This window comes from Entelurus aequoreus, linkage group LG27, assembly GCF_033978785.1.
Source record: "Entelurus aequoreus isolate RoL-2023_Sb linkage group LG27, RoL_Eaeq_v1.1, whole genome shotgun sequence".
NCBI classification, from domain to species: Eukaryota; Metazoa; Chordata; class Actinopteri; order Syngnathiformes; family Syngnathidae; genus Entelurus; species Entelurus aequoreus.
This window is the reverse complement of record NC_084757.1, coordinates 33,640,945-33,666,384: the sequence shown is the minus strand read 5'-3', so window position 1 is coordinate 33,666,384 and position 25,440 is coordinate 33,640,945. Positions and strand designations below refer to the sequence as shown.

Sequence of the window (25,440 nt, the reverse complement as noted above, 5' to 3'; positions counted from 1 at the left end):
TGCGCCAATTCAAGGAAATACGGTATGTTAAAGGCCTACTGAAATGAAATTTTTTTATTTAAACGGGGATAGCAGATCCATTCTATGTGTCATACTTCATCATTTCGCGATATTGCCATATTTTTGCTGAAAGGATTTAGTATAGAACAATGACGATAAAGTTCGCAACTTTTGGTCGCTGATATAAAAAAAAAGCCTTGCCTGTACCGGAAGTAGCGTGACGTCACATGAGGAAGGACTCCTCACATTTCCCCATTGTTTACAATGCAGCGAGAGAGATTCGGACCGAGAAAGTGACGATTACCCCATTAATTTGAGCGAGGATGAAAGATTCGTGGATGAGGAAAGTGAGAGTGAAGGACCAGAGAGAGGCAGTGCAGGACGTATCTTTTTTCGCTCTGACCGTAACTTAGGTACAAGGGTTCATTGGATTCCACACTTTCTCCTTTTTCTATTGTGGATCACGGATTTGTATTTTAAACCACCTGGGATACTATATCCTCTTGAAAATGAGAGTCGAGAACGCGAAATGGACATTCACAGTGACTTTTATCTCCACGACAATACATCGGTGAAGCTCTTTAGCTACGGAGCTAACGTGATAGCTTCGGGCTCAAATGCAGATAGAAACAAAATAAATAAATCCCTGACTGGAAGGATAGACAGAAGATCAACAATACTATTAAACCATGGACATGTAAATACACGGTTAATAATTTCCAGCTTTGCGAAGCTTAACAATGCTGTTGCTAACGACGCCATTGAAGCTAACTTAGCTACGGGGCGGCGGCGGGTGTTGTAGCTTTCGACGACACCCCGGCCGCCATCAGAGTCGGCAAGAAACATATATTTCCCCAAAGTTACGTACGTGACATGCACATAGCGACACGCACGTACGGGCAAGCGATCAAATGTTTTGAAGCCAAAGCTGTACTCACGGTAGCGCGTCTGCTATCCACCTCAAAGTCCTCCTGGTTGTGTTGCTGTAGTCCGCCGCTAATACACCGATCGCACCTACAGCTTTCTTCTTTGCAGTCTCCATTGTTCATTAAACAAATTGCAAAAGATTCACCAACACAGATGTCGAGAATACTGTGGAATTTTGGGATGAAAACAGAGCTTTTTTGTATTGGATTCAATGTGTCCAAATACTTCCGTATCAACCATTGACGTCACGCTCATACGTGATCATATGTATAGACGTTTTCAACCGGAAGTGTGGCGGGAAATTTAAAATTGCTCTTTATAAGTTAACCCGGCCGTATTGGCATGTGTTGCAATGTTAAGATTTCATCATTGATATATAAACTATCAGACTGCGTGGTCGGTAGTAGTGGCTTTCAGTAGGCCTTTAAAATTATAAAAATACCATGTGTCAAGTACCAAAATATATGCTAACGTCAGCATACGTCAAGTATCAATATGACTGATGACATCTATTAAACAAGACAAAAGGCAAATAATTAAACAGAGACAGAATTCAATTTGGACTCATTTGAGGAGAAACGCCTGGACACACCGTACCCTTGTACAACCTCCAGCACGCTCTGCCAAAAGATTGCATGACTCCTTCTTTTATTTTGGACCCTGCCACATGGCCACCACTGTTTCCAAAGGACAAAGGTCGTAAACAATTCACAGAAAAGGTCAGTTCAAAAAGAGGTCCATAAAATACTTCAAAAAGAGGTCGTCTGGAAATTGGGCAGATCCTGTCATCTCTCCGCTTTGAAGTCCTTGGATTAGAACAATATCTTTCTGTTGATTACCATACATAAAAGAACACAGGAACACCTTCATCTTGCTTTCCCCCTACACAGTGGAGTTTTACGAACCTTACTCTTGGTAGGTTTCAGAGACGGCTTTTGTCTTCTTGCCTGGAACTCAGTTCAACACAAAGTTTTTTGTGACAACTTACAATTATTCTAACAATGACACTGGTTTATACCTTTTACAATGAGCCTAAAAAAGGTAGCCTACTAGCGTTAGCATGCTAACAAGTAGCATTCGTCAAGTAACAATATTTGACTGAGATGTAAACTAGCAAAATGTTTAGTTTTTTTAAAAAGCTATCACGCCAGCATTAGAATGCTACCATTCAAAACTTTGGACACCCCTGCCGATACATTTGAGTGTTTGATTAGGGGTTATAGCGCCACCTGTTGTCATGGTCTCAAGGCCTTTGTGTCCCCGGTCTGCAGCTGCGAGCCAACGCCCTCATCAAGCGGGGCAGCATGTACATGCAGCAGCAGCAGCCGCAGCTCTCCACGCAGGACTTCAACATGGCGGCCGAGATCGACACCCGCAACCCCGACGTGTACCACCACAGGGGGCAGGTAGGAGGAGCCCGGAGGGGCAGGTGGGCGTGGCCAAGCTCTCACCGCGCCCTTGTCTCCTCAGCTGAAGATCCTGCTGGACCAGGTGGACGAGGCGGTGGGCGACTTTGACGAGTGCATCCTGCTGAGGCCCGACTCGGCTCTCGCCCAGGCCCAGAAGTGTTTCGCTCTGGTAAGTCCGCCTCCGCCGCCACTCTTAATCCCGCCTCCTTTCCCAGCGATGACACGAGCGTTGCTGTTCAGTACAGACAAGCATACACCGGCAACAACCCCTCACAAGTCCAGATCGCCATGGACGGCTTCGAGGACGTGATCAGAAGGTTCCCCAGGTGTGCTGAGGGCTACGCGCTCTACGCTCAGGTGGGTACACGCTCCTAATCGCCTCATGTTGCATCATACACGCTCCTACTCGCCTCATGTTGCATCATACACGCTCCTAATCGCCTCATGTTGCATCATACGCGCTTCTACTCGCCTCATGTTGCATCATACACGCTCCTAATCGCCTCATGTTGCATCATACACGCTCCTACTCGCCTCATGTTGCATCATACACGCTCCTAATCGCCTCATGTTGCATCATACACGCTCCTACTCGCCTCATGTTGCATCATACACGCTCCTAATCGCCTCATGTTGCATCATACACGCTCCTACTCGCCTCATGTTGCATCATACACGCTCCTACTCGCCTCATGTTGCATCATACACGCTCCTAATCGCCTCATGTTGCATCATACGCGCTTCTACTCGCCTCATGTTGCATCATACACGCTCCTAATCGCCTCATGTTGCATCATACACGCTCCTACTCGCCTCATGTTGCATCATACACGCTCCTACTCGCCTCATGTTGCATCATACACGCTCCTACTCGCCTCATGTTGCATCATACACGCTCCTACTCGCCTCATGTTGCGTCATACACGCTCCTACTCGCCTCATGTTGCGTCGTACACGCTCCTACTCGCCTCATGTTGCGTCATACACGCTCCTCCTCCTCGCCTCATGTTGCATCATACACGCTCCTACTCGCCTCATGTTGCGTCATACACGCTCCTACTCGCCTCATGTTGCATCATACACGCTCCTACTCGCCTCATGTTGCGTCGTACACGCTCCTACTCGCCTCATGTTGCATCATACACGCTCCTACTCGCCTCATGTTGCGTCGTACACGCTCCTACTCGCCTCATGTTGCATCATACACGCTCCTACTCGCCTCATGTTGCATCATACACGCTCCTACTCGCCTCATGTTGCATCGTACACGCTCCTACTCGCCTCATGTTGCGTCATACACGCTCCTACTCGCCTCATGTTGCGTCATACACGCTCCTACTCTCCTCACGTTGCATCATACACGCTCCTACTCGCCTCATGTTGCGTCATACACGCTCCTACTCGCCTCATGTTGCGTCATACACGCTCCTACTCGCCTCATGTTGCGTCATACACGTTCCTACTCTCCTCACGTTGCATCATACACGCTCCTACTCGCCTCATGTTGCGTCATACACGCTCCTACTCGCCTCATATTGCGTCATACACGTTCCTACTCTCCTCACGTTGCATCATACACGCTCCTACTCGCCTCATGTTGCGTCATACACGCTCCTACTCGCCTCATGTTGCGTCATACTGGCGATGTCATGGAATAAACTTCTTCTCTGCAGGCTCTGACGGATCAGCAGCAGTTTGGAAAGGCAGACGAGATGTACGACAAGTGCATCGAGCTGGAGCCAGACAACGCCACGACTTACGTGCACAAGGGGTGAGTAAGACTGGTATCCTAGCAACGCTGAGGCACAGGACACTTCATTAGGTACACCAGCACAGCACACACAAAATGACAATGATTGAGTTATTAGACTCCTATAGTCTATTTAAGAAAACAATCTCCAATTAGTGTCCGCTCAAGAAACATTAACAGCTGTGGCTGTAGGCAACCTGTCTGGTGGAGTTAACTCTGCAAGATGGCAGAAGCTCCACTTAACATGCAAATGTTATGCAAGGTTGCTATTTTCATCTGTCATAGCCAATAGGTTAACATGCTAGGCCGGGGGTCGGCAACCCGCGGCTCTAGAGCCGCATGCGGCTCTTTAGCGCCGCCCTAGTGGCTCTCTGGAGATTTTTCAAAAATGTATGAAGAATGTAATGAGGGGGAAAAAAATCTATTTTTTTGTTTTAGTATGGTTTCTCTAGGAGGAAAAACATGACACAAACCTCCCTAATTGTTATAAAGCACACTGTTTGTATTAAACATGCTTTACTGATTCGAGTATTTGGCGAGCGCCGTTTTGTACTACTAATTTTGGCGGTCCTTGAACTCACCGTATAGTTTGTTTACATGTATAACTTTCTCCGACTTTCTAGGACGTGTTTTATGCCACTTCTTTTTCTGTCTCATTTTGTCCACCACACTTTTAACGTCGTGCGTGAATACACAAAGGTGAGTTTTGTTGATGTTATTGACTTGTGTGGAGTGCTAATCAGACATATTTGGTCACTGCATGACTGCAAGCTAATCGATGCTAACATGCTATTTAGGCTAGCGATATGTACATATTGCATCATTATGCCTCATTTGTAGCTATATTTGAGCTCATTTAGTTTCCTTTAAGTCCTCTTAATTAAATGTATATCTCATGACACATGTAATATGGCTTTTAATTTTTTGCGGCTCCAGACATATTTGTTTTTGTATTTTTGGTCCAATATGGCTCTTTCAACATTTTGGGTTGCCGACCCCTGTGCTAGGCTATAGGCTGCTCGCAGCTACACAACAGCTAAGCACACAAGCTGAGGGATTACAATCCCAGGAAGTTACATTTACATGAAAATATTTATATCCTGCTCTTTATTTTCCACAGGTCATAAAAATATCAACAATTATCGATATGATACACTGATATCGCGATACAGTTTTCAGCCGTATCGGACACTTTTGAAAGAAAAGTTGTGTTTGTGCAGATTATTACAGCTGCAGTGGAAGCAAGACCTGGACTTGGGTCTGGACCTGATCAGCAAGGCCATCGAGATTGACAACAAATGTGACTTTGCCTACGAGACCATGGGAACCATCGAAGTCCAAAGGTAGGCTTGAACCACCTGACCGTGTGTGTGCGTGTGTGTGTGACCCCGAGCGACTTCCTTCCAGGGGCAACCTGGACAAAGCCATCGAGATGTTCAACAAGTCCATCAACCTGGCCAAGTCCGAGATGGAGATGGCCCACCTGTACTCTCTGTGCGACGCGGCCTACGCCCAGACCGAGGTGGCCAGGAAGTACGGCCTCAAGCCGCCGACGCTGTGACGTCCCAGCCCACCTTGAACTGTTCGCTGCATTGTTTCTCTTCCCTTTCCAAGGCTTTGGAATGCAGACTCTTCTTTTTTTATTTTATTTTTTTTCTTTGGATGCACTTCTCACAAACATGTCAAAGTTGATTGGATAAAAGTTCACTAGCAAATGTTTTTTTTTTTTACTTTACTTTGCCTGTTTTATCTACTTTTTTAATACGTTCTGTGCAGCATGTTCTGGATGTCCGTGCACCGACCTTTGACCTGAAGAAGAATAGTCTCCCTTCTATTGTACAGTTGATTCTATTTTTGTTTGCTGAGAAATGAGTCATGATCTTGTACAGAGAAGCACTCTTCATCTTTGCTGACCAAAGCCACTTTCCACCCCAATAAAGTTCTTGTGTTGCACTGCTTGCTGTCTTTACTGCACAAGACAATAACAATGTGTGAGCAACATGTGTTAAGACCAGAGCAATGTTTGTTCGTGGTAACATTCAGTGTCACAAATATTCACATAAAAACTTGTGGACTTTTGCCAGCTGAAGTTTTTCACGTCGTATTATGCAGACAATTTTTACAACGTTTAAAAATTCAGGGTAGAAAAATCAAAAACTTATGGAAGCTACTTTTTTTTTTTTTTATTACGAAAGCTTTTTCTGACACTGAATTGTATTGCATTTGAATTCTGTCAACATTTTTTTTTTTTTACATAAAATGTTATATATAAATATATTTATTATATAAATCCTGTTTTTATATTCTGGTAAAAATTACCTTGCTTATAAGATCATTTATATATGTTAAATATGTTGCTTATATATTGGATAGTTTATATATATATATATATATATATATATATATTCTGTTAATTACGTTGCTCATATTGAATCATTTATACATATATATATATATATATATATATATATAAATATTTGTGTTTATATATATATACATATATATAAAGTAATAATTATACATATATTTATAAATTATCCAATATATGAGCAACATGTTTAACAGAATATATATATATATACATAATATTTAACAGAATATAATATGTTGCTCATATGAGCAACATATTTTAACAGAATATATATACTTATATATTCTGTTAAATATTACATTGCTTATGTATTGCATCATGTTTTATATATATATCCTGTTAGATATTATGTTGCTTATATATTGGATCATTTATTTACATATATATATTTATATACATCATGTTAAATATTATGTTGCTTAAATATAGGATAATTTATATATATATATATATATATACTGTCAATTACGTTGCTCATATATTGGATAATTATATTTATACATATATTCTGTTAAATATCTTGCTCATATATAGTATTGGATAATATATATATATATATATATATATATATATATATATATATATATATATACTTAATATATATGTAATAATTATACATATATATAAATATTTAACAGAATATATATATACATGTATATACAGTATATTGATCCAATATATGAGCAACGTAATTAACAGAATATATATATATAAATAATTATCCAGTATATTTAACATATATATATATATATATATATATATATAAAGTTAAAGTGCCAATGAGTGTCACACACACCAGGTGTGGCGAAATTATTATATATATATATATATATATATATATATATATATATATATATATATATATATATATATATATATATATATAAATGATCCAATATATGAGCAACATATTTAACCGAATATATATATATATATATATATATATATATATATATATATATATATATATATATATATACATTATATATACATATATACAGGTATATATATACATTGATGATGTGTTGAAGTGTGATTGCAGTCTTCAAAGCAGTTTTCTGAGTGATTTGTGTGAATTATGGTTTTTCGTCTCATAATTGTAATTTTTTATCCCGTAATTTTGACTTTTTAATTGCATAATTTTAAACGTTATCTCATATATATGAATTTTACTCATATTTTTGTACACATATTTATAATTACTTTTTATTACATAATTGTGATTTGTCATGTCAAAATTAGGACTTTTTTTTATCTCATAACTCAACTTTTTATTTCTTATCTCATACTTATGATTTATCTTCCCATAATTATATTTTCCATCCATCCATCCATTTTCTACCGCTTATTCCCTTTGGGGTCGCGGGGGGCGCTGGAGCCTATTTCAGCTACAATCGGGCGGAAGGCGGGGTACACCCTGGACAAGTCGCCACCTCATCACAGGGCCAACACAGATAGACAGACAACATTCACACACTAGGGCCAATTTAGTGTTGCCAATCAGCCTATCCCCAGGTGCATGTCTTTGGAGGTGGGAGGGGCCTATCCCCAGGTGCATGTCTTTGGAGGTGGGAGGGGCCTATCCCCAGGTGCATGTCTTTGGAGGTGGGAGGAAGCCGGAGTACCCGGAGGGAACCCACGCAGTCACGGGGAGAACATGCAAACTCCACACAGAAAGATCCCGAGCCCGGGATTATCTCGTAATTTCCATTTTTAAAATCTCATAATTAAGACTTTTTATCTCATAATTTTGACATTTTATCTCATAATTATGCATTTTACTCATATTTTTGTATATATATTGTGACTTTTTATTACGTAATTATGATTTTTCATGTCATAATTAGGAGTTTTTATCTCATAACTCGACATTTTTTTAAATTACGACTTCTTATCTCATAATTATAATTTCCCTTCTCATAATTATATTTTTGTATTTCATAATTTTTTCTCATAATTATGATTTTTACTCATATAATTATTATAATATATTATCATTATTTTTCATGTTCTAATTATGCCTTTTTTTTTTTTACTTGACTTTTTATTTCATAATTACGACTTCTTATCTCATAATTGTGATTTTTCTTCTCTTTTCTTCTCTTCCGCCCAAATGCAGCTGAGATAGGCTCCAGCACCCCCTGCGACCCCGAAAGGGACAAGCGGTAGAAAATGGATGGATGGAATCTACTTCTTATCTCATAATTATGATTTTCTTCTCATAATTATATATTTTTTTAATCTCATAATTAAGACTTTTTATGTCATAATTTGGACATTTTATCTCATAATTATGAATTGTACTCATATTTTTGTATATATATATATTGTGACTTTTTATTACATAATCATGATTTTTCATGTCATAATTAGGACTTTTTATCTCATAACTCGACATTTTTCATAATTACGACTTTTATCTCATAATTATAATTTTTCTTCTCATAATTGTATTGTTTTAATCTTGTCATTTCCATCCATCCATCCATTTTCTACCGCTTGTCCCTTTTGGGGTCGCGGGGTTTCGATTTTTAAAATCTCATAAGACTTTTTTTCTTATAATTTTCACATTTTATCTCATAATTATGATTTTTACTCATATAATGATTTCATTATATTACATTATCATGATTTTTCTCGACTTTTAATTTCATAATTAAAACTTCTTATCTCATAATTATGATTTTTCTTCTCATAATCATATTTTTTTAATCTCATAATTTAGATTTGTTAAAATCTCATAAATAAGACTTTTTATCTCATAATTTTGACATTTTATCTCATAATTATGAATTGTACTCATATTTTTGTATATATATAGTGACAATTTATTACGTAATTATGATTTTTCATGTCATAATTAGGACTTTTTTTTAATCTCATAACTCGACTTTTTATTTCATAATTACGACTTCTTATCTCATAATTATGATTTTTATTCTCATAATTATATTTTTTAATCTCGTAATTTCCATTTTTTAAATCTCACAATTAGGATTTTTTATGTCATAATTTGGACATTTTATCTCATAATTATGAATTGTACTCATATTTTTGTATACATATATATTGTGACTTTTTATCACATAATCATGATTTTTCATGTCATAATTAGGACTTTTTATCTCATAACTCGACATTTTTCATAGTTACGACTTGTTATCTCATAATTATAATTTTTTTTTCTCATAATTACATTTTTTTAATCTCGTAATTTCGATTTTTTAAATCTCATAAGACTTTTTTTCTTATAATTTTCACATTGTATCTCATAATTATGATTTTTACTCATATAATTATTTCATTATATTACATTATCATGATTTTTCATGTCATAATTATGACTTTTTTATCTCATAACTCGACTTTTAATTTCATAATTAAAACTTCTTATCTCATAATTATGATTTCTCTTCTCATAATCATATTTTTTTAATCTCACAATTTAGATTTGTTAAAATCTCATAAATAAGACTTTTTATGTCATAATTTTGACATTTCATCTCATAATTATGAATTGTACTCATATTTTTGTATATATATTGTGACTTTTTATTACGTAATTATGATTTTTCATGTCATAACTCGGACTTTTTTTTATCTCATAACTCGACTTTTTATTTCATAATTACGACTTCTATCTCATAATTATGATTTTTATTTTCATAATTATATTTTTTAATCTCGTAATTTCCATTTTTTAAATCTCACAATTAGGATTTTTTATGTCATAATTTGGACATTTTATCTCATAATTATGAATTGTACTCATATTTTTGTATACATATATAAATGATAAATTAATAAATATATACATATATATTGTGACTTTTTATTACATAATCATGATTTTTCATGTCATAATTAGGACTTTTTATCTCATAACTCGACATTTTTCATAGTTACGACTTCTTATCTCATAATTATAATTTTTTTCTCATAATTACATTTTTTTAATCTCGTAATTTCGATTTTTTAAATCTCATAAGACTTTTTTTCTTATAATTTTCACATTGTATCTCATAATTATGATTTTTACTCATATAATTATTTCATTATATTACATTATCATGATTTTTCATGTCATAATTATGACTTTTTTATCTCATAACTCGACTTTTAATTTCATAAATAAAACTTCTTATCTCATAATTATGATTTTTCTTCTCATAATCATATTTTTTTAATCTCACAATTTAGATTTGTTAAAATCTCATAAATAAGACTTTTTATGTCATAATTTTGACATTTCATCTCATAATTATGAATTGTACTCATATTTTTGTATATATATTGTGACTTTTTATTACGTAATTATGATTTTTCATGTCATAATTAGGACTTTTTTTTATCTCAAAACTCGACTTTTTATTTCATAATTACGACTTCTTATCTCATAATTATGATTTTTATTCTCATAATTATATTTTTTAATCTCGTAATTTCCATTTTTTAAATCTCACAATTAGGATTTTTTATGTCATAATTTGGACATTTTATTTCATAATTATGAATTGTACTCATATTTTTGTATACATATATAAATGATAAATAAATAAATATATACATGTATATTGTGACTTTTTATTACATAATCATGATTTTACATGTCATAATTAGGACTTTTTATCTCATAACTCAACATTTTTCATAGTTACGACTTCTTATCTCATAATTATAATTTTTTTTCTCATAATTACATTTTTTTAATCTCGTAATTTCGATTTTTTAAAATCTCATAAGACTTTTTTTCTTATAATTTTCACATTTTATCTCATAATTATGATTTTTACTCATATAATTATTTCATTATATTACATTATCATGATTTTTCATGTCATAATTAGGACTTTTTATCTCATAACTCGACATTTTATTTCATAATTACGACTTTTTATCTCATAATAAAAACATTTCTTCTCATAATTCTATATTTTTTTATCTCTTAATTTCGATTTTTAAAATCTCATAAAGCTTTTATCTCATAATTTTGAGATTTTATCTCATAAATATGATTTCTACTCATAATTATTTTATTATATTACATAATCACGATTTTCAATGGATGGATGGATGGATTTTTCATGTCATAGTTATGACATTTTATCTCATACTTCGACTTTTTATTTCATAATTACGACTTCTTATCTCATAATTGAGACTTTTGGTCTCTAGTACTGTATAATAATGCTTTTATATATATATATATATATATATATATATATATATATATATATATATATATATATATATATATATATATATATATATATATATATATATATATATATATATAATCAGATTTCCTTAGCCCCGCCCCTCGGAGCGTAACAACTCTCGCGAGACTTGGGCCGTTGACGGCGTTTGACGTGTCTCCGTCAACACAACAATGGCGGAAGCTGAGGAGGGAGCTTTACTGGCCACTTGGTGAGACAATTTGTGATTCTGTCCTCAAAGTCCGACACGCCGATAAACATTTTTTAAGCTGTCGCGTTTTAACGGAGCTGGACGTGAAGAGTTTGTGTCGGTAATCCGCTCCAGCGAGGTTTCCCGTACTCGTCGCCACTTCGCCAGCTAATGGGTGATAATCGCGAGTATTAGTGACGTCACAACTAGTGATAATAGTCAGTGATGTCATCACTACATGACGAAAATGGCGACTAGGAATATGTCCGTGTCATTACTTTATAACAATTCACTGTCCTGTACGTCGCTAGGTCAGCCGGCTAGCATGCTAACAATGGCTGGAAGTCACATAGCTGACATTTCTACTCATTGTTTCCGCTATTTGTCTGCTTCAGGTCGGGGTGGCCAAACTCCGGCCCCGGGGCCATTTGTGGCCCTCAGCTCGTTCTTTATTGGCCCGCGACACTGTCTAATGACAATGTAAGCACATTCCGCATTAGAACAATACGTACAAAAAACTAGAATATGTCATTTTAGGAGAAATTGCGTGTGAATGCATTTCAACGTTGAAATGCTAACGTTAGCATGTCAACGTTTGAAATACTAATGTTAGCATGCTAAAAGTTAGAATGTGTCAAATACCAAGTCATATAATTAGGAAGTGTACGCATGTAAAATGAAATGAAAACGTTAGCAAGTTACCAGTTAGCATGTATTTTACAGGACTTTGGCTGTAAAACTGCCTAAAAAAAATTTCCATGCTAATGTTGGTATGATCGAATGTTAATGTTAGTACGCTTACAGTTAGCATGTGTCAGGTACCGAGTTATAGCACTCACAGGAGTTAAGCTGTAAAATTAGCTAAGGAAAAAAAAGTTAGCAAGTTAACAATTAGCATGTATCAAGTACCAAGTTATAGGACTCGCAGGAGTTAAGCTGTAAAATTAGCTAAGAAAAAAAAAGTTAACAATTAGCATGTATCAAGTACCAAGTTATAGGACTCGCAGGAGTTAAGCTGTAAAATTTTCTAAATAAAAAATAAAAATTAGCATGTATCAAGTACCAAGTTATAGGACTCGCAGGAGATAAGTGGTAAAATTTTGTAAAAAAAAAAAAAAATTAGCATGTATCAAGTACCAATTTATATGACTCTTGTGTAGTTAGGCTGAAAATCTTGCCTAAAAATTTTTCCATGCTAATGTTGGTATGATCGACTGTTAATGTTAGTACGCTTACAGTTAGCATGTGTCAGGTACCAAGTTATAGCACTCGCAGGAGTTAAGCTGTAAAATTAGCTGAGAAAAAAAAGTTAGCAAGTTAACAAGTAGCATGTATCAAGTACCAAGTTATAGGACTCGCAGGAGTTAAGCTGTAAAATTTTCTTTAAAAAAATAAAAAATTAGCATGTATCAAGTACCAAGTTATAGGACTCGCAGGAGTTAAGATGTAACATTTTCTAAATAAAAAATAAAAATTAGCATGTATCAAATACCAAGTTATAGGACTCGCAGGAGATAAACTGTAAAATTTTGTAAAAAAAAATAAATTAGCATGTATCAAGTACCAATTTATATGACTCTTGTGTAGTTTGGCTGAAAATCTTGCCTAAAATTTTTTCCATGCTAATGTTGGTATGATTGAATGTTAATGTTAGTACGTTTACAGTTAGCATGTGGCAGGTACCGAGTTATAGGACTCGCATGAGTTACGCTGTAAAATTAGCATGTTAACAATTAGCATGTATCATGTACCAAGTTATAGGACTCGCATGCTAACAGCTAACAAGTGTCAGGTATCACGCTATATGACTCTGAAGTGTTTGGCTGCAAAATTGGCTAACAAAACGTTAGCATGCTAATGTTAGCATGCTAACAGCTAACAAGTGTCAGGTATCACGCTATATGACTCTGAAGTGTTTGGCTGCAAAATTGGCTATCAAAACGTTAGCATGCTAATGTTAGTATGCTAACAGCTAACAAGTGTCAGGTATCACGCTATTTGACTCTGAAGTGTTTGGTTGCAAAATTGGCTAACAAAATGTTAGCATGCTAATGTTAGCATGCTAACACCTAACAAGTGTCAGGTATCACGCTATTTGACTCTGAAGTGTTTGGCTGCAAAATTGGCTGACAAAAAGTCAGCAAGCTAACAGTTAACACGTGTCAGGTATCACACTATTTGACTCTGAAGTGTTTGGCTGCAAAATTGGCTAACAAAAAGTTAGCATTCTAACAGCTAACAAGTGTCAGGTATCACGCTATTTGACTCTGAAGTGTTTGGCTGCAAAATCGGCTAACAAAAAGTTAGCATTCTAACAGCTAACAAGTGTCAGGTATCACGCTATTTGACTCTGAGGTGTTTGGCTGCAAAATCGGCTAACAAAAAGTTAGCATGCTAACAGCTAACAAGTGTCAGGTATCACGCTATATGACTCTGAAGAGTTTGGCTGCAAAATTGGCTAACAGAAAGTTAGCATGCTAACAGCTAACAAGTGTCAGGTATCACGCTATATGACTGAAGTGTTTGACTACAGAATTGGCTAACAAAAAGTTAGCATGCTAACAGCTAACAAGTGTCAGGTATCACGCTATATGACTGAAGTGTTTGACTACAGAATTGGCTAACAAAAAGTTAGCATGCTAACAGCTAACAAGTGTCAGGTATCACGCTATATGACTCTGAAGTGTTTGGCTAACAAAACGTTAGCATGCTAAAATTTTAACGTTAGCATGCTAACGGAAAAATTGGCGAGCACTTTAAATGTAGCACTCTAGCATGCTAAAAGTTAGCACGTCTCAAATACCAAGTTATATGACGTTATAAGGCGTTTGGCTGCAAAATTGGCTAAAAAAAAAAGTGAGCGTGCTAATGTTAGCAATGCTGCCTGAGCCAATCAGGGGCCACGATACTGAACAGCAGGGTGGGATTGTTTTGGTCTCTTCTGGTGGCCAATTCTACTGTAATGTTGATATTTTTACTTCATTTTGCCATTTTTCATGCTTGAAACTGCTTCATTCATATTTGGATGTGTGTTTATCAAATATTGTTTGACCTGGTTTTAGTATCTTTAATGTGCAAAATGTATCAAAGTGGTTGTTTATTTTTGCTGCTGTTCCCTCAAGACCAAGTGTCCTTTGCACCGTCAGGGACCAGGATCTAGCGGAGGCTCTGGACTCGGGCGGTTCTGACATGGAGCTGGAGAAAGGCGTGGTCCATGTGCAGGAGGATTGTGTGGGACAAAGAGCAAAGATGTGGAAGGTAGGCCAGTAACACACCTGTGGACGTGCAGTGACGTGACACAACGTTGTTGTTGTTGTGTTGCCAGATTGCTCTGAACGTGTCCGGCAAAGGAGACAGTCTCTCTCCCTGGGATGGAGTCCTGGACTTACCAGAACAGACGCTCATTCACACCCGCAGTCAGCAGCTGATTGGTGAGCAAATGCAGGCATGGCTGTCCTAATCACTGGCAGGCTCTCTCAGCATCACAAGTATTTTAATAATTATAATACATTAGATTTATATAGCGCTTTTGTTAAATAAGTGTCCAAAAAGTACTTCTAGTAAACACCACTTTGTGTATGTAGCTTTAATGCTAATGAGCGGTGTTTGTCTGAGTGTGTCTCCAAGAAGTATGATTGTGTGTACTTGTCCAATGTAATACATGTCAGTATCACATACAACTATGTAACATTAAGGGAGGGACAGGAGGACACACATTAGCAACACTAGCATAGTTATGTGAGCTACATGCTAATATATTTTAACATCATGCTCGGTTAGCAACACTAGCATAACTATGTGAGTTACATGCTAACATGACATTTTAACATCATGTTAGGTTAGCAACACTAGCGTAGGTATGTAAGCTACATGCTAACAATACATTTTAACATCATGCTAGGTTAGCAACACTAGCATAACTATGTGAGCTGCATGCTAACAATACATTTTAACATCATGTTAGGTTAGCAACACTAGCACAGCTATGTGAGCTACATGCTAAAATTACAATTTAACATCATGCCAAGTTAGCAACAAATGTATAGCTATGTGAGCTACATGCTAACAATACATTTTAGCATCCTGCTAGGTTAGCAACACTAGTATAGCTATGTGAGCTACATGCTAACATTGCAATTTAACATCATGCCAGGTTAGCAACACATGCATAGCTATGTGAGCTACATGCTAACAATACAATTTTAACATCCTGCTAGGTTAGCAACACTAGCATAACTATGTGAGCTATATGCTAAAATTAAATTTTAACATCATGTTATGTTAGCAACACTAGCATAGCTATCTGAGCTATATGCTAACTTTACATTTTAATATCATGTTAGGTTAACAACACTAGCATAGCTATGTGAGCTACATGCTAACAGTACATTTTAACATCATGGTAGTTTAGCATCACTAGCATAGCTATGTGAGCTACATGCTAACATTAAATTTTAACATGTTATGTTAGCAAAACTATCATAGCTATGTGAGCTACATGTTAACATTAAATTTTAACATGTTATGTTAGCAACACTATCATAGCTATGTGAGCTACATGCTAACATTAAATTTTAACATGTTATGTTAGCAACACTAGCATAGCTATGTGAGCTATATGCTAACTTTACATGTTAATATCATGTTTGGTTAACAACACTAGCATAACTATGTGAGCTACATGCTAACATTACAATTTAACATCATGTCAGGTTAGCAACGCATGCATAGCTATGTGAGCTACATGCTAACAATACATTTTTAACATCCTGCTAGGTTAGCAACACTAGTATAACTATGTGAGCTACATGCTAACATTAAATTTAAACATGTTATGTTAGACACGTTCATAGCATAGCTATGTGAGCTATATGCTAACTTTACATTTTAACATAATGTTAGGTTAGCAACACTAGCATAGCTCTGTGAGCTACATGCTAACATTATATTTTATTATCATGCTAGTTTAGCAACAAGAACATAGCTCTGTGAGCTACATGCTAAAATTAGATTGTATTATGCTAGGTTAGCATATTCACATGATCGATCTTACAACTCCCACATTTGTAGGTGATTGACGGATTGCATTATAGGATGTGTAGTGAAGCCCTTATTTTGTATAAACAAGTAACAAATAGAATTGCACCGCTGATACAAACAGGTGGAGAAATGAGAAAATGTTGCACAAATTTGTTTATTTCAGCAATTTACAAAGTGAAAGTAATATTTGACATAAGATCATAACATGCAACTCACGATATGCCAAGCCTTCTTTTGATATCATTTTGATGATTATGGCTGATAGCTTATGAAAAGCTGGAGTTGAAAATCTAAGACATTTTGGGGTATTTGAAAAAATAAAGCGATGATCATCAAAATGATAATAAATAAAGGCTTGCCATATTTCACTTTGTATTTAATGAGTTTATATCACATATTAGTTTCACATTGTCAGGTTCAAACACTGATGACATCTATTAAACAAGACAAGAAGCAAGGAATCAAACAGAGACAGAATTAAATTTGGCTCAATGAGGAGAAACGCATAGACAGTGTCTCACCACACTCTGACGAAAGATTGTACGCCTCCTCTTTTATTTGGACTTTCCCTGATTACATGGCAACAGCTGTTTCTAAAGGTACGGGGGTCGTAAACAGCCATCGCCTTTGATTACAAACAGTTCAAAGAAAATGTTGTAAAACAGTTCAAAGAAAAGGTCCCTGGAGAAGGAGTCAGGTCCTGCTTCCTCTTTGCTTTGTAGTTCTCGGGTCAAGACAAAATCTGTTGATTACAATACATCAAAGGAACAGAACACCTTCATGTCGCTTCCCATCCTACACAGTGGAGTTTTACAAGCCTTCTTCTTGGTAGGATCAAAGACAGCTTTTGTCCTCTCGCCGGGAACTCAGTGACACACAAAGTTTTGTGATAACTTCGATACAATTATTCTGACACATTTGAAGTTGGATTGCTGACATGTATGGACATTTACCCCACATTCTCATTGATTTAACTGTATACTTGTTTTAAAAAGGCAAAACAATGTTACACATACAGTTAAAAAAACAATCAGACATCATATTCTCATAGATAGATAGATAGTACTTTGTTGATTCCTTCAGGAGATTTCCCTCAACAAAATTAAAAGTTAATTGGTTTAACTGTACATTTGTTTTAAAAAGGCAAAACAATGTTACACATACAATACATTTAAAAAACAATCAATTATTAACTAGTATTTACATATATTTTGTTTTCCTGTTCATCAAAATTATAATAAATAAAGGCTTGCTCGACCATGCAGCCCATTTTTCTTCAAGTGCCTCCTTATTGTGCATCTTGAAACAGCCACACCACAAATTTTCAGAGAGTCCTGTATTTCAGCTGAAGTTATTTGTGGGTTTTTCTTTGCATCTCAAACAATTTTCCTGGCAGTTGTGGCTCAAATCTTTGCTGATCTACCTGAATCCCTCATTTTCCACTTCTTAATCAGCGTTTGAACACTGCTGATTGGCATTCTCAATGCCTTGGATATCTTTTTATACCCCTTTCCTGTTTTATGCAGTTCAATTACCTTTTCTCGCAAAATTCTTTTGCCTTCCCCATGACTCGGAATCCAGAAACATCTGTGCAGCACTGGATGAAAGATGCAATGGTCTGTCAGGAGCCCAGAAACTCACTGACCTTTTATACACACACATTAATTACAAACAAACATGTCACAGGTGAGGATTGGAACCTTGATTAGACATTCAAACCTGTTTGTGTCAACTTTTGTGCATGTTATCAGATCAAAGTCACTGGGGTATGTAAACTTTTGGTCAGGGTCATTTGGGTACTTTCTTTTGTCATTTTGATTGGAAAAAGAGTAAACACAGTTGTTTGCCATTAAATAGCTTCACACAACCATTAAGTATGAGTGGAAGTAAGGTTTTTGTGTTATCGTTCATATTCTCTGAAGAAAGGCCAAGACATCATAAATTCTCCCAGGGTATGTACACTTATGAGCACGACTGTATGTATGTGTGTATGAATAACGGTGCGTATGTGAGTATATGTGTATTTGTATGTACAATATATGTCCTCATCTAATGTCTCTTAATTGTCCGCCGCCCGCGTTCAGACCAGCTGGAAGCGTCCGACGGGGACAGGACGGGTCTGGTGTCCGACGTGGAGGCGGTCATCACCTTCTACTGCAAGTCTCGCAACATCAGCTTCACCTCGGAGCTGAGCTGGCCACACCTCCTCAAGCCGCTGCTGGGCCTGGGGCTCCCGCGCAGCGACCTGTACAACTGCTTCTACGCCGTCATGAACAAGCACATCCCACGGTGAGCGGGGCCGCGCCTCGGGAACCTCCTCGCACTGTCAGGGGGGGGGGCCAAAACTGAAGCAGAAAAACCTGCCTTGTTTTGTAGGGAGTGCGTGCCCAAAGGCCACCCCTTCCACCTGTACAGACTACTCCTGCAGTACCACGAGCCAGAACTCTGCTCCTTCCTGGACACCAAAAAGATCACCCCTGACTCCTACGCCATCCACTGGGTGCGTTTGACTTCCTGCGCCTTTCGGGCTCTTGAACGGTCTTAACAATGTCCCTGCTTCTCCTGCACAGCTGGGCAGCCTGTTCTCCAGCCATTGTCCACCCGATGTCACGCAGGCCCTGTGGGACGCCTACCTCCAGCAGGCTGACCCTTTCCTCGTCTTCTTCCTCATGCTCGTCATCCTCGTCAATGCCAAGTAGGCGCTCCTGAGGCCCGTCTCCTTCCTGACGCAGATCACCTTCATATGTTGCTAAACTGATGTTTTCTTTCCCTCAGAGAAACCATCCTTGCCAAAGAAGCAGACAGCAAGGAAGCCATCGTCCGTAAGTTCTCTTTTCATGCTTATGTACATATACAAACCCCAAAACCAGTGAAGTTGTCACGTTGTGTAAATGGTAAATAAAAACAGAATACAATAATCTGCAAATCCTTTTCAATGTATATTCATTTCAATACACTGCAAAGACAAGATATTTAATGTTCCAACTGGAAAATGTTGTTATTTTTTGCAAATATTAGCTCATTTGGAATTTGATGCCTGCAACATGTTTCAAAAAAGCTGGCACAGGTGGCAAAAAAGACTGAGAAAGTTGAGGAACGCTCATCAAACGCTTATTCGGAACATCCCATAGGTCAGGGGTCGGCAACCTTTACCACTCAAAGAGCCATTTTGGCAAGTTTCACAAATTAAAGAAAGTAATGGGAGCCACAAAAAAAATTTTAAAATTTAAAATGAAAAACACCGCATACAAAGCTTAAATGCCTTGTGCTTTGTTAACTAGGGGTCTCCGACACACGCACCGGCACGCACTTTAATGTGGAAATTTGATGTTAGTGCAGCCCGCGAGTTTTGAATGAATGGCGCTTGATAGCGTCATACTTGCCAACCCTCTCATTTTTCCCGGGAGACTCACGAATATCAGAGCGTGATGACACTGCATTTGGCGCCCTCTACAGTCTGCCCTAACAGTGTACCTGCTCGACCACACGTAGAATGCAATTTCAGCTTGCTCACGTAAGTGACAGCAAGGCGTACTAACTCAGCAGCCACACATCTTACACTGACAGTACCAATACCCAGAATCCCATGCAGCCCTAACTCTTCCGCTCAACCAACGCACGGAGAGGGGGGGGGGTTTGATGTGTGGGGGGATTTGGTGGTAGCGAGGGTGTATAATGTAGACCGGAAGAGTTAGGGCTGCATGGGATTCTGGGTAATGGTTGTGTTGTGTTTATGTTGTGTTACGGTGGGATGTTCTCCAGAAATGTGTTTTTCATTCTTTTTTGGTGTGGGTTCACAGTGTGGCGCATATTTGTAACGTAACAATGTTAAAGTTGTTTGATACGGCTACCGTCAGTGTAAGCTGTGTGGCTGATGACTAAGTATGCTTTGCTGTCTCCTGTGTGTGCAAGTAATAACAACATGCAACATGTGGCTGGACTGGTACGCTGTATGTAAATGCTATAGAGGACAATTACTGCAGTGCAATTAGGGCACGCCCTTTATTTAGTAATTAGAGTGTAAATAGCATTATTTTTTCCCTGGGAGTAATCTATGAGGGACACTGAGATCCATAAGTCTCCTGGGAAAATCGGGGGGGTCGGCATGTATGTAGCTGAGCCGCATCAGAGTGGTCAAGGAGCCGCATGCGGCTCCGGAGCCGCGGGTTGCCGACCCCTGCCATAGGTGAACAGGCTAATTGGGAACAGGTGGGTGCCATGATTGGTTATAAAAGCAGCTTCCATGAAATGCTCAGTCATTCACAAACAAGGATGGGGCGAGGGTCACCACTTTGTCAACAAATGCGTGAGCAAATTGTCGAACAGTTTAAAAACAACATTTCTCAACCAGCTGTTGCAGGGAATTTAGGGATTTCACCATCTACGCTCCGTAATATCATCAAAACGTTCAGAGAATCTGGAGGAATCACTGCACGTAAGCGATGATATTACGCACCTTCGATTCCTCAGGCTGTACTGCATCAAAAAGTGACATCAGTGTGTAAAGGATATCGCCACATGGGCTCAGGAACACTTCATAAAACCACTGTCAGTAACTACAGTTGGTCGCTACATCTGTGAGTGCAAGTTAGAACTCGCCTATGCAAAGCGAAAGCCATTTATGAATGATTGAATGAATGATCTTTATTGTCATTGTGCATGTACAGGTACAGGTCCAACGGAATTTAGATTGCTTCCCTGAGGTGCTTTGCATTTTTTTAAAAAGAAGAAACCACACAATATACAAAAACAACACAATATGCAATATACAATGTGGCCTAAGACCACTCTAAGAGGCAATGTAAAAGAAAACGAGACAGTAAAAAGTATAAAGTGACTAGAGAGGAGTAATGCTGAATCCCAGTGTGCTAAGGGGGTGGGAGTCAGCATTTCCTACCTCCTATGCTGTGCAGGCTATTTATTGTGGATTAATTGTGTGAATAAATATGATAAATATTGTCCAGTTGGCATGTAATCGCTGATTGCACAGTCCCGGATCGTGATTGACCGGTGGCTTCCTCATGTTGCACGTGAGGGAGTTTTTGTTTTTTAGCTGCGTTTAGTGCAGTTATGGCCCGGGGATAGAAACTGTTCCTGAGTCTATTTGTGCGGGTTCGCATGGTTCTGAAACATCTGCCGGAAGGCAGCCGATCGAAGTGGCTGTTGCCGGGGTGGGATGGGTCCTTGAGTATGTTGGCTGCCTTCTTCAGGCAGCGGGAGTTATACAGTTCTTCCAGGGAGGGGAGGGGGCACCCGATGATTTTTTGGGCCGAGTTGACGACCCTCTGGAGAGCTTTCCTCTCTGCTGCTGTGCAGCTGCAGAACCATACGCAGATGCAGTATGTGAGGATGCTCTCCACAGAACAGCTGTAGAAGGACACCAGCAGATCATGTCTCAGGTGGAGATTCCTGAGTACTCTCAAGAAGTAGAGCCTCTGCTGTGCCCTCTTGACGATGGCCGTGGTGTTGGTCCTCCAGGACAGGTCCTCGTCCAGGTGAACTCCCAGGAAGCGTAGGGATGAGACTCTTTCCACACAGCCCCCGTCGATGTACAGGGGCTGCATGGTAGTTTTTCTCCTCCTGCTGTCCAAGATCACTTCCTGGGTCTTGAGCTGGTTCAACTTCAGGTTGTTCACCCTGCTCAAGACTGCCAGCTGCTCCACCTCGTCCCGGTATGCCGTCTCTTCGACCCCAGAGATGCAGCTCACCACCGTTGTGTCATCGGCAAACTTTATGATGTGGTTGCCGGGGTGGGTGGCTGTGAAGTCGTGGGTGTAGAGTGAGTAGAGCAGGGGGCTCAGCACGCAGCCCGAGGTCTGCTAGCTTGGTCACCAGTCTGTCAGGTAAGATGGTATTAAATGCAGAGCTGAAGTCTACAGAGAGCAGCCGTACATAGCTCCCCCCCCCTCCATGTGGGACATGGCGGAGTGGAGATCCGTAGCGATGGCGTCCTCCGTAGACCTGTTGGCTCGGTAGGCAAACTGATGGGGGTCCAATGCGGGCGGTAGGGATGAGAGGATGTGGGTCCTGACCAGTTTCTCGAAACACTTCATTGTGATGGAAGTGAGTGCCACTGGCCGGTAGTCGTTCAGACAGCTGACAGTGTTTTTCTTTTTGGGGACCGGGATGATGGTGGAGGTTTTCAGGCAGGATGGGACGGTGGCCTGGGACAGGGACCGGTTGAAGATGTCGGTGAGGACACCAGCCAGCTGATCAGCGCAGTCTCTCAGCACCCGTCCGGAGACGCCGTCCGGTCCCGCAGCCTTCCTCGGGTTCACGGCTTTCAGTGTGCGTCTGACCTCGTGTTCCGTCACTGAAAGGGTGAGGCTGCTGTGGTCTGCCGAGTGAGGTGTGACTGCTGATTGAGGTGTGGCTGTTGGGTGAGGTGTTGCTACTGAGTGAAGTGTGACTGCTTCCGATGGTGCTACCTCAAAGCGGGCGTAGAAGGAGTTCAGCTCCTCTGCCAGCCGGGGGTCTCCCCTGCCGGCCGGGAGGTTGCTGGGCCTGTAGTTGGTCATGTGCTGGACCCCCTGCCATACCCTCCTGGAGTCGTTGCTTTGGAAGCAATCCTCAATCTTCGTTTTGTAGTCCTCCTTAGCCTCCCTGATACCACGCTTCAGGCTGGCTCTGGCAGTGCTGTAGAGCTCCCCGTCGCCAGATCTGAACGCGGTGTCCCTCTCCCTCAGCAGCCTCTGCACCTCTCTCGTCATCCATGGCTTTGTGTTGGAATAGACTCGGACGCGCTTATCCACAGTAACAGAGTCTGTGCAGTGTTTTATGTAGCCCAGTACTCCTGATGTGTATTTCTCCAGGTCCTCGTCTACAAAGACCTCCCACGCAGTGGTGTCAAAGCAGTCTTGCAGCTTTTCAGTGGCACCTTCAGGCCAGGTATTGATGATCTTTGTTGTGGTGGGAGCACTTATCCGGGTGGGGGTGTATGCTGGGATGAGTAGCAGGGATATGTGGTCTGACTGGCCCATGTGTGCTAAAGGTTTAGCTCTGTAGCCCAGTTTAATATTGGAGTAAACCTTGTCCAGTGTGTTTTTGCCTCTTGTGGCACATTTTACATGCTGGTGTAGTTTGGGGAGCACTACCTTCAGATTAGCATGGTTAAAGTCTCCTGTGATGATATGAGCAGCCTCCGGATACATGCTTTGTTGCTGGTTGATTGTATCATGCAGCTGACCTAGCGCCGTGCTAGCGTTAGCATCTGGCGCTATGTACACTGCGGTTAGCAACACAGCATGGTATTCCCTCGGCAGGTAAAAGGGTCGACATTTAATAGTCAGATATTCTAGATTAGGGGAACAGTGGCTACTCACAATGCTTGTGTGTGTTCCCCATGTGTCCTTTGTGAATATTAATAGTCCTCCTCCACGCGATTTCCCTGTAGCCTCTTTATCAACAACACCCAGAAATGCAGCCGACTTCGCTGGGCCCTAGCTCATCTAAGATGGACTGATGCAAAGTGTAAAAGTGTTCTGTGGTCTTGACGAGTCCACATTTCAAATTGTTTTTGGAAACTGGACGTCGTGTCCTCCGGACCAAAGAGGAAAAGAACCATCCGGACTGTTATAGGTGCAAAGTGTAAAAGCCAGTATGTGTGATGGTATGGGGGTGTATTAGTGCCCAAGACATGGGTAACTTACACATCTGTGAAGGCACCATTAATGCTGAAAGGTACATACAGGTTTTGGAGCAACATATGTTGCCATTCAAGCAACGTTACCATGGACGCCCCTGCTTATTTCAGCAAGACAATGCCAAGCCACACGTTACAATAGCGTGGCTTCATAGTAAAAGAGTGCGGGTACTAGACTGGCCTGCCTGTAGTCCAGACCTGTCTCCCATTGAAAATGTGTGGCGCATTATGAAGCCTAAAATACCACAAGGGAGACCCCCGGACTGTTGAACAACTTAAGCTGTACATCAAGCAAGAATGGGAAAGAATTCCACTTCAAAAATGTGTCTCCTCAGTTCCCAAACGTTTACGGAGTGTTGTTAAAAGGAAAGGCCATGTAACACACTGGTAAAAATGCCCCTGTGACAACTTTTTTCAATGTGTTGCTGCTATTAAATTCTAAGTTAATGATTATTTGCAAAATAAAATGAAGTTTCTCAGTGTGAACATGAAATATCTTGTCTTTGCAGTCTATTGAATTGAATATAAGTTGAAAAGGATTTTTCAAATCATTGTATTCTCTTTTTATTTACGAATTACACAACATGACAACTTCACTGCTTTTGGGTTTTGTACTTATTCGACTGATTTTTATTTTTTATTCTTATTTTATTCTTGATTTATTTAATTAATTTCTTTATTTGTGGGGTGGAGGAGAAAAAATACTTTTACTAGCCGCTGCAATGTGTAAGCCGCAGGGCTCAAAGCGTGGGAAAAAAATGGCGACTTATAGTCCGTAAACGTCTTGTACTGGGTGGGTGTCAGGCGTACTTATTTAACTGATTTAAATTTTTGTATTCTTATTTATTTAATTAATTTTTTTATTTGGGGGGGAAAGACAATTTGATTTGTATTG

At 39.0% G+C, this 25,440-nt stretch overlaps 2 protein-coding genes across 5 annotated transcripts in view; both read left to right on the top strand.

Moving 5' to 3' along the window:
* Positions 1 to 6,039, top strand: part of tomm70a (translocase of outer mitochondrial membrane 70 homolog A (S. cerevisiae)) — a 36,298-nt gene extending 30,259 nt beyond the window's left edge. The window contains exons 8-13 of the mRNA XM_062038510.1: positions 2,199 to 2,333; positions 2,398 to 2,505; positions 2,577 to 2,693; positions 4,010 to 4,107; positions 5,307 to 5,429; positions 5,494 to 6,039. Coding sequence (XP_061894494.1) covers positions 2,199 to 2,333; positions 2,398 to 2,505; positions 2,577 to 2,693; positions 4,010 to 4,107; positions 5,307 to 5,429; positions 5,494 to 5,647 — 735 coding nt within the window. The 3' untranslated portion in view covers positions 5,648 to 6,039. The remainder of the gene's footprint in view (positions 1 to 2,198; positions 2,334 to 2,397; positions 2,506 to 2,576; positions 2,694 to 4,009; positions 4,108 to 5,306; positions 5,430 to 5,493) is intronic.
* Positions 6,040 to 11,757: 5,718 nt separating this feature from the next.
* The window catches only part of tbc1d23 (TBC1 domain family, member 23), a 45,652-nt gene continuing 31,969 nt past the window's right edge, over positions 11,758 to 25,440 (top strand). For 3 of the 4 annotated variants that reach the window (XM_062039490.1, XM_062039489.1, XM_062039488.1), the window contains exons 1-7: positions 11,758 to 11,884; positions 15,010 to 15,121; positions 15,189 to 15,294; positions 18,988 to 19,192; positions 19,280 to 19,403; positions 19,474 to 19,598; positions 19,679 to 19,725. In XM_062039490.1, the coding sequence (XP_061895474.1) occupies positions 11,847 to 11,884; positions 15,010 to 15,121; positions 15,189 to 15,294; positions 18,988 to 19,192; positions 19,280 to 19,403; positions 19,474 to 19,598; positions 19,679 to 19,725 (757 nt within the window). In that variant the 5' untranslated portion in view covers positions 11,758 to 11,846. Of the gene's footprint in view, positions 11,885 to 14,985; positions 15,122 to 15,188; positions 15,295 to 18,987; positions 19,193 to 19,279; positions 19,404 to 19,473; positions 19,599 to 19,678; positions 19,726 to 25,440 lie in introns of all 4 variants that reach the window. The other variant, XM_062039491.1, reaches the window with a different exon arrangement.